This window comes from Bacillus rossius, chromosome 1, assembly GCF_032445375.1.
Source record: "Bacillus rossius redtenbacheri isolate Brsri chromosome 1, Brsri_v3, whole genome shotgun sequence".
In the NCBI taxonomy this organism is placed as follows: Eukaryota; Metazoa; Arthropoda; class Insecta; order Phasmatodea; family Bacillidae; genus Bacillus; species Bacillus rossius.
The window spans coordinates 128,563,758-128,580,368 of record NC_086330.1 but is presented as its reverse complement, the minus strand read 5'-3'; the positions used below and the strand labels follow the sequence as shown (position 1 = coordinate 128,580,368).

At 34.8% G+C, this 16,611-nt stretch overlaps 1 protein-coding gene across 2 annotated transcripts in view; it reads left to right on the top strand.

Annotated features, from left to right (window-relative positions):
• Positions 1-401: 401 nt before the first annotated feature.
• Positions 402-16,611, top strand: part of LOC134545821 (regulation of nuclear pre-mRNA domain-containing protein 1B) — a 78,641-nt gene continuing 62,431 nt past the window's right edge. Inside the window, exons 1-3 of one of the 2 annotated variants that reach the window (XM_063388638.1) lie at positions 402-787; positions 10,217-10,456; positions 12,650-12,924. In XM_063388638.1, the coding sequence (XP_063244708.1) occupies positions 634-787; positions 10,217-10,456; positions 12,650-12,924 (669 nt within the window). In that variant the 5' untranslated portion in view covers positions 402-633. The remainder of the gene's footprint in view (positions 788-10,216; positions 10,457-12,649; positions 12,925-16,611) is intronic. The other variant, XM_063388637.1, reaches the window with a different exon arrangement.

Here is a 16,611-nt window from a genome sequence, read left to right as displayed (position 1 = left end):
TTAAAACATTTTTAAGATTCTAAAAACATGTGATATTTTTTTCCTTGATAAATGTGGATCATAGGTGTAAACAGAAGCTGTGGGAAAAGTATTTTTTTTTAATTTTTTCTTTATCATTACTTTCAAAATAATCAATACAAATAATTTCATAGTATTCGTTGAACCAAGAATCTTAGAAATACATATAAACTTGTACTTAAAAAAACTATTAACACTTATTCTATTTTCATCACTAGAAAAATAAATCTTCAAACATTTAATTAAACTTATTACAAATTTAGAATATTCGTCTACAATATTTAATTCTATGATTTTTGTAAATTTATTAATTGTCCTTTTTAAAATATTTACATTGTGCTTAGCTGTAATAGTATTTTGGAAAGTAGCCCAATTGTCATTTTGTTTTTATTTTAACAATCTCGTTGGGCACTGTTGATTGCATTCTCGATTCTCGTATTATTTAAATAGGGTGTTAACAAAAGTAAATGTTATTGCGGCTTATGAGGTTATTGAATTGTTTTAATTGTGAATTATTGTTTCATGATAAGTATTTGGAAATGAACTATACTGCCTGTTGGTGATGCTTTGTTGATTTATTCGTCCTGTCGAAGTTGTTATTGAGAAGGCTCTGCAATGATGGCTGGTTTTACTGAAAGTGCAATGGTGAAGAAACTTGCCGAAGTAAACAGTTCCCAGCAGAGTATTCAGACACTTTCATTATGGTTAATACATCATCGGAAACATCACGCAACAATTGTAAAAGTGTGGTTCAAAGAGCTTCTGAAAGGTATGCTAAAGTACCTTAGATAGTATATGTATTCAATCCATAGGCTAGTCTTTAATTAAGACCCAGACACAAAAAAACTTAACCATTATGTTATTTTCTAGATTGGTTGGTTTTTGGTAAATCTGTATTGTACGGATTAGCGCCAAAAAAAATCGTACAAATATGAAATAACTTTCATTATATGCTATCTTACGTCCTCTTTTCAGAACCGCCTGCGGAGATAAAAAATTCCAATTACTTTTGGAGATATCGAATTTTTTAATATTCATTTTTGGCGATTTTTTAAAAAAAAAACATTTAAAAATCCGAAAATACCTTTATTCTGTGCTCTTTAACTTCCTCTTTTCATTAAACCCGGTGGAGATCAGAAATTCCAAATACTTTAGGAGATATTTAATTTTTTAATTTTCATGTTGTGCACTGATGCAGCGTTCAGCGGGAAGCCTACGATTCACACATCTTTCTGGACATACCTGAATACTCACGTTGGCAAGCCTTCTTTTCTTAAAATTAGCAAGAAGTAATTAAAAATACTTTAAAACATTGTAGATGGTTGGTTATTTTAGGTAAGTATAGCTACATTAAAAAAACTGTAAAATCATTTTATGGTTGCTTAGCAAATAACATTTTAATATGTAGCTATCCAGCGCTAGGAAACCGTTTACATGATTTCACAGTATTTTTAATGTAGCTATCCTAACCAAATCAACCATCCACAATGTTTTGAAGTATTTATAATGTAGCTAACAACCTAATTGACCATTAGTTTTCATGAGTTGCATATTTATTTACAATAATCAAAAAAAAAAAAAAACCGAAGATGCACGATCGGGCGTTTGCCTCTCGTCTGTTGAAAGAAGGCTTGCCAACGTGAGTATTCGGGTATGTCCAGAAGGATGAGTGAATCGTAGGCTTCCCGCGTTCACCATTGTTGCTTTTTTACAAGTATTATTATTAATTTTTTTCGCGACGTAGTTGAACGACTACATCACGTAAAAAAAATTACGTGAGTTCCTACTGTTCATCCTTTTTCCCGGTTTGTTAGGTCAGGTCAGCTACATTATAAATACTTTAAAACTAAACAACCATTAAAATTAATTTTTATTATTTTTAATGTCCGTTCAGTTTCAAAGTATTTATACTGTAGCTGACCTGACCTAATCTACCTTTGTCCCGTTTTGTTAGGTCAGGTCAGTTACATTATAAATACTTAAAACTATACAAGTAAAATTAATTGATATTATTTTTAATTTACGTTTATTTTGAAGTATTTATCATGTAACTAACCTTACCTAATGGAAAATTTCTGTTATTTAGGCATTCACGCACACACGGCAAAATATAAAATGGCATCTGTTGAATGATTACATAGGGCTTGTATTGCAAAATAAGAACGGCGATATCTCCAAAAGTAATTGGAATTTTTAATCTCCGCAGGCAGATTTGAAAAGAGGACGTAAAAGAGCATATAATGAAAGTTCTTTCATATTTGTACGATTTTTTTTGGCGCTAATCCGTACAATACAGATTTACCTGGTTTTTTTACGGGGAAAGAAAAAAACATTCCTAAAATGGTATTTTTGAGCTCTACAGACATACTATTATTTCCCCCGAAAACAGTATCACTTTTAAACATAGACATATAGCTTGGCAGCTCCCCAGCTCTAAAATAATGTAGAACCAGTAAAAGCATTAGACCGACCTCGGGTTTGACACCCGGGTGATGGCATAGCAAATCCTTGTACTTCTGGATGTTTGCCGAAAACAGCATTGTCTAATATGTACTGGTTTCTGAGAAAATCACAAGTGGGCAGAGTCATTAGTCGAGGGATATTGTGGTGTTGCAGCCATTAAATGTAATTCTGAAGGATAGCCACTATTTGAAAAAAAAAATCCAGAATGCTTTTTTAAAATTAGTATGTTTTTGAATAATTTTTTCTAATAGGGTATTGTGGGTAAATATGTAGGTAAATATGTATTGTGCGGATTAGCGCCAAAAAAAATCGTACAAATATGAAATAACTTTCATTATATGCTATATTACGTCCTCTTTTCAGAACCGCCTGCGGAGATAAAAAATTCCAATTACTTTTGGAGATATTGAATTTTTTAATATTCATTTTTTAGTGATTTTTTTAAAAAAAAATTTAAAAATTCGAAAATACCTTTATTCTGTGCTCTTTAACTTCCTCTTTTCATTAAATCCGGCGGAGATAAGAGAATTCTAAATACTTTAGGAGATATGGAATTTTTTAATTTTCATGTTGTGCACTGATGCGGCGTTTAGCGGGAAACCTACGATTCACACATCCTTCTGGACATACCCGAATACTCACGTTGGCAAGCCTTCTTTTCTTAAAATTAGCAAGAAGTAATTAAAAATACTTTAAAACACTGTGGATGGTTGGTTATATTAGGTAAGTATAGCTACATTAAAAAAACTGTAAAATCATTTTATGGTTGCTTAGCAAATAACTTTTTAATATGTAGCTATCCAGCGCTAGGAAACCGTTTACATGATTTCACAGTATTTTTAATGTAGCTATCCTAACCAAATCAACCATCCACAATGTTTTGAAGTATTTATAATGTAGCTAACATAACCTAATTGACCATTAGTTTTCATGAGTTGCATATTTATTTACAATAAAAATAAATAAAAAAAAAACCGAAGATGCACGATCGGGCGTTAGCCTCTCGTCTGTTGAAAGGCTTGCCAACGTGAGTATTCGGGTATGTCCATAAAGATGAGTGAATCGTAGGCTTCCCGCGTTCACCATTGTTGCTTGTTTACAAGTATAATTTTTTTTTTTTCGCGACGTAGTTGAACGACTAAATCACGTAAAAAGAAAATTACGTGAGTTCCTACTGTTCATCCTTTTTCCCGGTTTGTTAGGTCAGGTCAGCTACATTATAAATACTTTAAAACTAAACAACCATTAAAATTAATTTTTATTACTTTTAATGTCCGTTCAGTTTCAAAGTATTTATAATGTAACTGACCTGACCTAACAAAAAGGGACAAAGGTAGATTAGGTCAGGTCAGCTACAGTATAAATACTTAAAACTATACTAAGTAAAATTAATTGATATTATTTTTAATTTCCGTTTATTTTGAAGTATTTATCATGTAACTAACCTTACCTAATGGAAAATTTCTGTTATTTAGGCATTCACGCACACACGGCAAAATATAAAATGGCGTCTGTTGAATGATTACATAGGGCTTGTATTGCAACATAAGAACGGCGATATCTCCAAAAGTAATTGGAATTTTTAATCTCCTCAGGCGGTTTTGAAAAGAGGACGTAAAAGAGCATATAATGAAAGTTATTTCATATTTGTACGATTATTTTTGGCGCTAATCCGTACAATACATATTTACCAATATGTAGTTGGGCGGTATTTGCGAAAACAAATGTTAAATACTGAAAATACTTTTATTTTATGCTCTTCAACGTCCTCTTTTCATTAAAAGTGGCGGAGGTAAGAAATTCCAAATACTTACGGAGATATTTAATTTTTAAATTTCATCATATGTAGTTGAGCGGTATTTGCGGAAAAAAATGTTAAATACTGAAAATACCTTTATTATATGCTCTTCAACTTCCTCTTTTCATTAAAAGCGGCGGAGATAAGAAATTCCAAATACTTTAGGAGGTATCGAATTTTTAAATTTCATCACAATACCAGTGCCGTGATGTGGCGGTTAACATTGTTTCTTGTTTATGTACGAGGTACGAATATCTACTTTTTTTTATTGGATAATGATGTCACGTGATTGTTCGTGATAGGCCAGAATTCAAACGAACCAATACGTGATTATTTAGTTCATTTATTGTTTAAAATGGTGTTTAATTACCGCCTCCAATTTAGGTGAGTTTTTAACGTTTCTAATTTTAAAGTCTTATTTGTTATTTTGATATTGTTGCGCAAGTAATAAGTAACAAAAAAAATTTACGTGAGTTGTTTCTGTGCATCCTTTGTTACGGGTTTGTTAGGTAAGGTCAGTTACATTATAAATAATTTAAAACTAAAGAATAATTAAAATTAATTCACATTTTTTTTAATGTCGGCTTAGTTTGAAAGTATTAATAATGTAACTGACCTGACCTAATCAACCATTTTATTAATTACGCATTGACGATTCACGTATTCACGAACACACGGCAAAATAACAAAAATGGCGTCGCTCGAATGGTTCCACAGGTCTTGTATTGCAAAATTAAAAAATTCGATATCTCCTAAAGTATTTGGAATTTCTTATCTCCGCCGCTTTCAATGAAAAGAGGAAGTTGAAGAGCATATAATAAAGGTATTTTCGAATTTTTAATATTTTTTTTCGCAAATACCACTCGACTACATATTATGAAATTTAAAAATTCGATATCTCCTAAAGTATTTGGAATTTCTTACCTCCGCCACTTTTAATGAAAAGAGGACGTTGAAGAGCATAAAATAAAGGTATTTTCGGATTTTTAACATTTTTTTTCGCAAATACCGCCCAACTACATATTTACCGTATTGTGAAACTTAAAGTAGTTAACTAGTTTACCATTTTAACGAGTGCTTGGGTTAGGTAGTCTACCTTCCAAATACTGTGATATTGTGACAATTTTATGTTGGAATGGTTTTATTGAGTTCTGTATTTTATCTATAACATTATGTGGAGCAATATTCCCATATTTAAAGATTTTAACATGTAAAAGCCATTAAAAATAACATGTAAATTTATGTTTTGTTTGATAGTGTAGCTGGGACTATATTTCACAAGAGATTGCCCTGATTGTTTTTGCTGGCCCACTGTTTTTGTGTTATTTGCTGCAATTTGATATTGTTTCTCTCCAGGATTCTTAGAAATGTAACGTAGTTGATTCTGTTTTCAAAAAGACAAGGATTTTGTCAGTATGTTGCCGGGGTAATAAGTGTGTTTTCTCTAGTTTTTCCCCAGTTAAAATGAATATTGAAGAATTCTTAACAATGTTGAAAAAAAATTGCTTGAAATGGAAAACAATGTTTGAAAACAGTCTTGGATTCGGGCATAATGTACTGACATTTAAGACCCTGTCTTTTTAAAAACAGCCTTGGTTATGGTATATTAATAAGAATTTCTGAAAAACCACAGGATCAAGCTACAGCTTGTATAAAGAAAACATTAGACTGGGCAGCAACAACAGTCGGGATAACTCTTGTGAAAAACTTTGTCAGCTACGCTATTAAAGCACAAATTAAATTGACGTCATTATATTTACTTTACAGGTGGTTTTTACAATAATTTTACACCAACTGTTAACCTGAAAATACAATTTTTCACATGAGCTTCCTTTACTATAACTTCAACTTATAATTGTTATTACAGAGGAGCCACTTGTTCAAAAGCAATGCAATTTAACCAAATGTTTATAAAACATGTTAGGCAGTAACTTAATACATTTTGGAATTTAAAATTTTTTTTTTGTAGAAACATAATATTCAACATCTCCTAACCACTCATTAATAAAACTGTAAACTACTTGAAGTGTCACAATACCCTCTTTGGAAAATCAAAATTATTTAAGGATGAAATAAAAGCATTTTTGGATTAATTTGACTTTCCTTTGGAATTACGTGTTAAAAAACAAGAAAAGTTTTAAATCTGAAAATAATAAAAATCACTGTAACAATAATAATACAGCAAATGTAATTATTTTGCTTTAATATTTACTTGTTTTTAACTGGCCAAAAAACCAATTTTTTGCAAATTTAAGGCTAAGTCCCAGTACCAAGTTTTCTATGATATCTTGTCACCAGGATCAGGTGGCTAGGATTTTTGACATAGGTACTAAATTAAAACAGCAATAAGAATTTACAACAAATTCAATTTATAAAGGATCATGCCATTAGGATCAAATTCACAGCACATCTGTTGTTTACCGAGTTGATTCTTACTTTGTGGCATCATGCCCAACGTTTTTTTGCCTGTGGTGATTTCGTGCTAACTGAAATTTACAGATGTGCTATTCAAGACTACGACAGTAAAACTAACATCACACTAAATGAATTCGCCCAATTTGAAGATATGCTAAGTGAGGGATTGGTGTATTAAGCAAGAGTTAAACCTAGAGTAAACTCTACTTATTACTAATACTTGGCTTATTTAAATTCTTATTACAATGTAGGATTGTAGCTAGTCATTTCTAATTGGGTGAAGTTGAACTGTTAAGTATGTTACTGTTTTGTGTTTGTTTTAGTAAAATGCTAGTGTTGATTGTGTCCGGACTTTTATGTGTAAAATGTGTTTTTAAAGTTTTGTGGCTATTGGTGGATAAAGGTCGTGGCACAATGAGCATTTTCAGCAATGCTGAGAGTCTGCCCATTGTGATTTGGCATGTGATTAGTATGTTGAAATGCTGGTCAGCTGCAGATTAGCATTGTGTACGCTGTTTGTCATAGCTAATGGTGGAAAATGATAAAATTCACGACAGATGAGCACATTGTGGGAACAAACAAGAAGTCAACATTTATTCGTAAATAAACAGGTTTTAAATTATTCGTATTATTCTTTTGTATTAAAATACTTAAATAGGTATGTAAATTTAAATAAAAATAAATTATTAATATTTTTTTGCAAAATACGTAGCCACAGAAATACCTTACTAATAACTGCTTCTTAATAATATACATGCTCTTTGTACTTAATCTGAACATTGATAAGATAATGTGTTGATTAAAAAAAATTATTTCTAGCTGTGCTACAACCATGTGGAAATTTAAATAATTATTATTCAAGCAATGACCACCCTGCCACCTATTGTATACCAATGGTACTAAGCTGATCAGCAGACCATCAGCATTTTCATTGTAGCAAGGGAAGCAGTGCAGATTGGCTGGGCACTCGCAGCGGCGCGGCAGGAGCGTGGGCTCATTGTGTAGCAGAGTCGTAATGCTAAAGTAAGTGGTATGGAGGCATTCCGACATTGCTTAGTCATTTTAATTAGGCATTTCCTGTTCCCTAATGGTAGAGGCAATTAAAATCTGGAAATGTGATTATGAAGAAATACTTTTGACTAGCAAAAAATGTTTTATATGCACTGTTACATTTATCTCTACTACATGTATGACATTTCTTAAGAGTACAGTAAAATGTCTTAAATATGGCATTCTGTGGTTCAGCACATTTAGTAATCTAGCACCAATGAAGCCACTGTCATTCAGATAATATCCTATTGGGTTCCAGCTGTTGAACTGGGCCACCAGGTTGTATTACTGTGCTGCTGGCATTTTTAGTTCACATAGATTTTACGTTAGGTGTCATTTTTCATTTCAGCTCAGTGTTTCCTTGTTCGCGGTTGGTTACAGTTCACTTTAACTGGTACATTTCCGTAATGATTTTGTGAAGTAAGAAGACCAACGCTTATCTGAATTTTTTAATATAAATTGCTTTTTACTACTTGTTTTAATTATTGTTATATCATTGTACTGTATATTAATTTTTCTTTAGTTTTTGAGTAAAACTATATTGACTTTAAATGACTGAATAATTGCTAATCCAGTATTTTTAAGATCCAAAAAGTGCTGGATTAAATACTGTTCACTGTATTGTGGGAATTATTTAGTCTATAAATTCTGAGGATTCTGAAGATAAGGAAAGTTGTATTATGTAAGTTGAACAATAAATCTGTGTACCATGTGATTATTGGACATACTTCAGTTACTGTTTTATTTATATGTAATATTGTTAGTCGTTTACTAATTTGTGTGATTGTAAATATGTTTGTGATGTCATAGTGCACCACCAAACCCCTAATCCAGGTATTCTATGGTTCTAATTTAAGTACGGTCTTCATTTTATCATCTTTAAGTGTGGAGATTTTATTATGTTTCTAATTTTTTTAACCTTCATTAACCATGAAGGGCTTATTGTGTGGGGTCTTCGAGCTGTCAATGTCATCAAGATGACTTCTGCGTGAGTGTGGAGGGGCTGCCAGGCCATCCAACATGCAGGAGTCAGGAAGACACAGTTGTCCGCGTAATGGCGAGATAGAGATTGTACGGCTAGTTAAATTGTCAGGACTGATCTGCCTTTCTGATGGCAGATCTAGGGGATTTTGTTCTAGAGGAATTTCCGCCTTGGTTGCTTGTCCCGTCTACTGCAGCCTAGACGTTCCCAGGTTCTAACTGCAGTAGTTGGTGAGATCTTCCCAATTCTCCCGTTTTCTACATTCCTCCTGATAGTTGTTTCATTCTGCAACCGTCATTTTTAACATTTCTACTTAATTTTCCTCTACTTGGCTTCTCCAGCTATTTTCTACGTGAGTTATTTGGAAACACATCTACGATTGAGACTGGAGCAAAATTTAGTGATGTATTAAAATTCATCATATTCTTCAAAGAATACTAATACTATATCTGCTACAAGTCCAACTAATAGATTTCCATCCCTGGACAAGCCTAGAACTTTCCTAACATGGCATCTGGGTTTTATGAAGATAATAACTGTATTAACATGTTAAAGGGTATAAATTTTGATTTTCATTGCACACAGTTTGGTAACATAATAATTTATGTTTGCACTCTATTTTTTTTTTATTTCAACAACCAACTTAAGATTTATGTTGAATAATAATTTAATTGCTTTATAATTTTTTCTGCAAAATAGTATTGCAGTTTTAGTGGATGGTGTAAGTTTTGCATGTGCTTGTTTTGTGAATTGAACTTAATAATTAGTTTTTCAGTCACACCCACAAATTTAAAATTTATATTTACACATTGCTTTTTCATCTACATACTATAATAGCTTTTGTTAGGAGTTCTGAAAACAGTAATGTTATCAGTTATTTTAATTTATGGGGATAGATTTTTTTAGTCACTAACATTTTTTGGAGCATCCATTTAAATAACCCTGAATTGGGGCTATGTCATAATTTCATTCACAGAATTTCCTTGCATAAAACTGCGAAGCCATATACACAACTAAAGTTGCACCGCAACCATTACAAAAAAAAAACCTCTGTAGTTAATATTAACTATTGGAACACAGCATTCACACAAATTCAGTTAAAATTGTAGATTTTTGAAAAGAAAAAAAAAATTCATCCCAAAAAGTTAAAGAAGAAAATTGTAAAGTTTTTTTAGTCAGTATTAAAATAAAGGTATTATTTTGTTTAATATCTGGTGTGATGTTTAGTAAACATTTTGCTAAGATATGAATATGAAACTGTGGTAGCATTAGTTTAATTTTCTTAAGTTGTTTGTTATTACTAATTGTTATTTCTATAATCTAGGAGAAATCCTGAGGTTATGTAGTTATAGATATTCATTCTATCCAAAAAAATTTTCAATCCCAACACATCTGTCTTATTTGGTGTAGGTATATTAAAGAAACTTTCATGTAATAAGTTGTAATTATTTTGATAATTTAAAAATGAAACATTTGTCCTCTTTTTGCAGCGGATTACAGCCGCAAGCTGACGCTAATGTACCTAGCGAATGATGTGATTCAAAACAGCAAAAAGAAGGGACCGGAGTTTGGAAAAGAGTTTGCTACTGTGCTGAAGAGAGCGTTTGAGAACATAGACATTCCAGAAAACGACAAGAAGATCAAGCGAAACATTGAAAGACTCTTGCAAATATGGGAAGAGAGGGGAGTGTACGACTCAAAACTCATAAAGGAATGCAGGAAAGCTCTTGGTAAGCCACCGCTGCTTTTATTTTCAAAAAGTTAAAAAAATGAACTTTTTAAAGGTTTTTAGAATGATTTTGTAGATGTTCACAAATTTAATATATACTACTAATCCTCCCCTCATAGGGACCACTTATAGTTAAGTAATTAATTTCAGTTTACTACTTGTATGACGTTTTGTTGTGTTAATTTGACTGCCTTAAACAAAACAAATTGTTTCAAAGCCAAATATAATACCTACTACAGTTATATAATTTTGGGGATATTAGACAATGCAGCATGTACAAATATAACTACAGACTTTGAGATTGTAAATTGAAGCTGTTGCTGGAATAAAACTTCTGCACTTTCTCTATCTTAAACAGTTCATTCGTTACAGGTGGATTTGGGATAAGAATACTTTTATACCTACTATGTTAAGTTTAGTAAGTTAGTTAGTGTGCTAAGATGAAAATATAAGAAATAACTTATTCTTTGACAGCTTGCACTCCTGTTTAGCATCTAAGGGATTCAACCCATAATATACTTCATGTAATCCAAATGTTGCAAGTACAGTGAAAGGTCTGTAATTGCGTAATTTGGCATTCTATAGACAGTACTTTCTGTAGTCTGGCACCAATTGAACTGCTTGCGTTAAGATTTTTTCAGGTGGATTCTGGCTGTTGAACTTGGCCTCCAGGTCCCATTACTGCGCTGCCAGCAATTTAGTTTGCTCTTTGTTACTGTTCTCATTTCACATTTTCACATTTGGTATATCTTTTAAAACTATATTGACATTCAATAATTTTTCATGGCCAAATGATATACCGTTCACTCTATAAGTTGTTATGTTGAGTAGATATAAGCTTTTTAGAAAGTTAGCTTTATTTAAATGCCTTAAATCACATTATTATTATAATTTATATTAATAATTTGATTATTATGTGCTCATAGGAAGTTAGTAAATTTTGATGTACATAATAAATGTTAAGAAAGTTTTTGAACTTTAAGTGCATCCGGGAAAAACTACATGTTGTCTTTCTTATTTACTTGTTAATGGAGAATATTTGGCCCTGCAGTAGCATGTTTGGCTCACATTGGGGATGTCCTGGGCTCAACCCCAACTCACTGCACAGGGTTTATCCCACCTTTATCTCAAATAATTGCTGGTGAAGTTTATGGAATGTGTACTAACCTTCAGATCAAGTGAGGTCGCCTGGAAAAAATTGGGTCTTGCATTTGGGCCATGGCCGATTGTTCCCCCAATTCCCCTGACTAGTGCAGATTTGTCTCTCTCTAGTGACCTCATTGTGAACAAAAATAAATGAATAAAAAACTGATCTTCAGTTTTTGGTGACCTTTGCCATCAAGCTATTGAACAGTATTTAAATCTAACTTGTTTGAGCAGAGCGCATGATGTTCGCCTGTCTTGCCCCTCGTTACAGTTATTCTGGTACTAAGCACTCGAGGGAACTCGGGGCCATCCATCTTCCTTGTGGCTCCGCAGTTGTTTCCGGTTTGCATGTGCAACCGCGTGAGCCAATCCAAGGGCAATTGCCAGGCAGGTAATTGGACCCGGGCTGTTTAGCTGTCAAATGATAATGCATTTGTCCTAAGGCCAGCTCAGAGAAGACAAAAACCTTGTGTGAGGCAAAAGGGCAAAAACTGGATTGAGCCTATGACTGTGCAGGGAGAGCAAACGCATGGCCTATTGATTCTTTTGGCTGGAAGAGTATTCAGCAAGAGGTGTCAAAAAAGTTAAACACAGCGATATGATAACAGACTTGTGGAACCAGAGCTTTCATAGCTATGTTTTACTTTTTGAATTTTAAATCACAACTCTTTATGAGCTCTAATCAATTTGCCCTAGATCTATAAACACACAGGGTCTGCCTCACAGGCTGAGTTGGTTATTCCAGTTCTTGTCATTACTGTAAAGGGAGTTCCCTGTAAATTCATTGTGCTAGCTATCTTGCTTTTGTTGTTTGGTCACAAATTTTCTCTCGAGATATTTACTTAACGTTAAATTAAAGCTGTAAGAGGTTGTGCAAGTCATTATGATTATAAACACTTTTGTGAGTATCTATTGAGAAAATTTGATACGATAAACAAAATGCCAGAGAGCTGTTGTGATGAATTGACAGGAAAAGGCCTCAGACAATAGTAATAACAAGATTGCATGTGAGAAGTGTAGATTGTTGAGGGGGAGAGTGTGTGTGTAGAGTCGCGGGTGACGGCAACGGGGGAGCCCGTGGCGGTGAGCGCGGTGAGTGCCCCCGCCAAGGAGCCGGACAGCGCCCCGCCCAAGAAGAAGGCCAAGGTGGCAGGGGAGCATGCGCGGGGGGCAGACGGGAAGCGCGGCAGGCTGGTCCGCCCACGCTCCGACAGCGAGGTGGAGGTCGAGGTGGACGGCCGGAAGGAGCTGCATGTCACGCTGTCGCCGCACACGCCCCTGGGCGACCCCCCGGAGCCGGAGGAGCTCGTCAAGGCCCTGCTGGTGCGTCGCCTCCGGGCCCTCAGCTTAGTGGTGGCCAGCTGGTGGCCCGTGTGCCAATCAGGAGCTGAATTTCATTTGAATAAATAAATATAAAAAAGGTCCAGTTCTCTTTTGTGTATGCGTTAGTGGTTATATTTCCTTGGTGAAATAAAAAAAACTAATAGAAATAAAATAATTTAACGACTGTACTGATATTATAAATATGGTTGGTAAAGTAAAATTCAACCAAATATAAAAAAATAAATAATTCAGTATTAATATAAACACGTGTATAAAATTAATTATTTAATTGTTTAAAATAATATAGATGGATTTTAATTCATAAATAAAATCAATTTATTAATTTTACTTATTCATTAAATAAGAATAAAATATTTTAAATTTATAACAAATAAATAATACAAATGGAAACTTAACTTCACTTAAATAAATACACTTGAAAAAGTTAACACAGTAAATAAATGTTTTTAATTATATGTACCAGTATCCAATATCAATCACTAAAGTATATGATTTGAAAACACGTATATTTTTTTTATTTGTATGTACATATCATTTTTTCAGGCCATTTCAGTTGCCATGCGCTAGATGTCTCGTTTTTTATCCTGTGAAAATTTTGTTGCATGCTGCGCGTGCATCGTAAAAAATTCACTCCCATCATTTATCAATAATGTGATTAAAGAAGTACAGTTAACCCTCGATTAGTCGGGCCACGATGTTCCGGACATCGAATAAGTCGGACAACCATTAAAAATAAATAAATAAATAAATTTAAAAAATTTGCAACAGACAATATTAATTTCTTTAACAACATATAAGACACCACAATAGCAATGGCGGTGTTCAATAATGTGCAAAAAAACAAAGTATGTACAGAGTAAATGGGCCGATTCTTTGAAGGGGAAAAAAGTGGCAATTCGGATGTCAGAGACTTGACAACGCTGCCTTGCCGGCGGAGACGTGGCGTCATAGCCGGCCGGCCGCTAGCTAGAACACGTCCTTCTCTTCCCCTCTTCCAAGGTCTTGGCAGCAGGTGTACGGACTACTGTGCGTCACGTGCTGTTAAACAGCAGGTGTACATGTCAGTATGCGGCTAGCTTATTGTTAACACTCGTTACACTTCCCCAGTTCCGCACGCCGTGATTTTTTCGTGTTATGAACATTCACATTTCACAATGGGGCCTAAAAGAAAGTGTGTGACTTTGACTGTTGCTGAAAAATTAAAATTGATGAAAAAACTTGAGTCTGGTGTTTCTGTGGCGAATCTATGTCTCGAGTACGGTATCGCAAAACAAACAGTGTCGGACATAAAAAAAAATAGACAAGTTTAAGCAGTTTGTGTTCAAGTGTTACTCGGAAAAAATTGTTTCCAGCAGAAAACGGCTTAAGCAGCCTACAGAAACAGATCTTGAAGAAGCAGTTTACAAACGGTATGTACAGCAACGATCAAGTGGCATCGCAGTGCGTGGTGTAGAGCTGCAAGCAGCAGCTGAAAGACTAGCGATGCACCTGAACATAGAGTTCAGAGCAAGTGATGGCTGGTTGTGGCGGTTTTCGCAACTGACACGGCATAATCAACAAGAGAATGTTTGGCGAAGTCCTAAGTGCTGATACTGCTAGTGTTGAGCCATTTAGAAAGTGGCTTAATGATCTACTTGAAGAAGAAAACCTATCTTGTGCACAACTATACAATGCTGATGAGACGGGGCTGTTTTGGAGATCACTACCAGAAAACACACAGGCCTACAAGCATGAGAGTACTGCACCTGGACGAAAACTTAGTAAGGAGAGACTTTCGGCTTTACTGTGTGCAAACGCTGATGGAAGTCACAGCCTTAAATCAGTTGTTGTGGGAAAATCTCACAAGCCGCGTGTCCTCAAGGACTTTATGAATAACCTGCCTGTTCACTATTACAACTCAAAGAATGCGTGGTTCACACAAGAAATCACAAACGACTGGTTTCAAAACCACTTTGTACCTGAAGTGCATCGATTCCAGGAGGATGTTTTGAAGATTTCTCCTGATGAAGTCAAAGCTTTGTTGCTCATCGATAATGCCCCTTCCCACCCCCAAAGTGAGAAGATGTGTAGTAGTGACGGCAAAATTAAATGTATGGCACTGCCTCCAAACACAACATCCCTGATTCAGTCTATGGATCAGGGAATTATCTTGGCCTCGAAGAGATTGTACAAAAAGAAATTTCTTTTTGAGGTGATGGTTGTATTGCAGGAACCACAAGATGAAAAAGAGGACACACGGGGCCAGAGAACACTGCAAAAACTTTGGGCCTACAACATAATGTCAGCCATTTTCAATTGGGCCTCGGCTTGGAGGGAAATAAAAACTTCCACACTAGTCAATGGATGGAATAAGCTTCTCTTCGACAAAGTTGTAGAGCACGACTTTTAAGGGGTTCGAGGCCACTGATTACTTGGAGACATTGTTGGCATGTGGTGAAACTGGCCCCACAGAAGCAGCTATCCGCGAGTGGTTAGATGCTGACGAGGCAGAACTTCGTTGTCAGATACTGCCTGACGAAGAAATTGTTCGAGAGGTTATGTATCCTAATACAGAACATAGCACAGATGAAGAAGAGGAATTAGAACCCCTCTCAAAATCAAAATTATCAAGTGCCAGAGATGTGTTAGATACTCTAATTAGCATTATTGATTCAACCACTAACACTGAACTGTAGCCATTCTATCATCATTTCCGGTCAGCACGAGAAATTGTGATTCGAAAGCAGCACTACAAGACCACGCAGCTGAAGATTGACAGTTTCTTCCAGGCAACACCTCTGTCAACTCTGACAGCTCCCACCACAGTGCCACAAAGTGTAGACGAGTTTCCATCATGTTCATACAGTAGGCCTAAGGAAAGTGTAGTGTTCCCGATCCTGAAAAGTGTTACTGATTCCGACAGTGATTAAATTGCTACTCGTATTAAATGAAGGTCCGAAAGTTTGTGGTAGCCTAAAATTCACAGTTTTTATACTGTATATTGGTATGTATAAGCAGCGCCGATATTTTGAGCCTTCAAAATTGGAAAAACTTTAAATTTTTATGCCCGGTGTTGTGTACGAGGTACGTGTGGCGGCAACGCAGCAACAGCTGAGTTGATAGATACGCACAGCGCGCCAGCAGACTACTGTGACCTTGCCTGGCCGTCTCGTGCTCGCTGCTCACAGTTGACCTTGCTAGCGGCCATACGCAGCTACGGACTTGTGTTTCGCTGCAGAATGTTTGCCGAGCTTTACTTAAAAGACGCTGAATAATAAATTATGTATTACATTGCAACTGTCTTTAAACTGATACCACTTTGTATACTTTTATTTCGTAACACTGGTATGTAGCTATCTTTGGGTGTAACCTAAAATTATCCACTCGATAACTCGGACAAATCATAACTCGGACAACTTCTCCCCCCTTTTAGTCCGATTTATCGAGGGTTTACTGTACTATAACTTCAATAAATCTGGCATATAATCTTCCAACAAAAAATATTATCAGTTAAACTGTTGTGTAATATCCGTCCTTGTTTGCATATGTAGGGTAAGTTGTCAGCAGACACTTTTATTGAACCATTATATTCTAATAGAAATATTGAAATATTTTATATATTGATGGTTTCTTTTTGTATTTAGATTTTTTTAGGTTTTATTGAAAATTAAAGTTTTTAGAGATTAT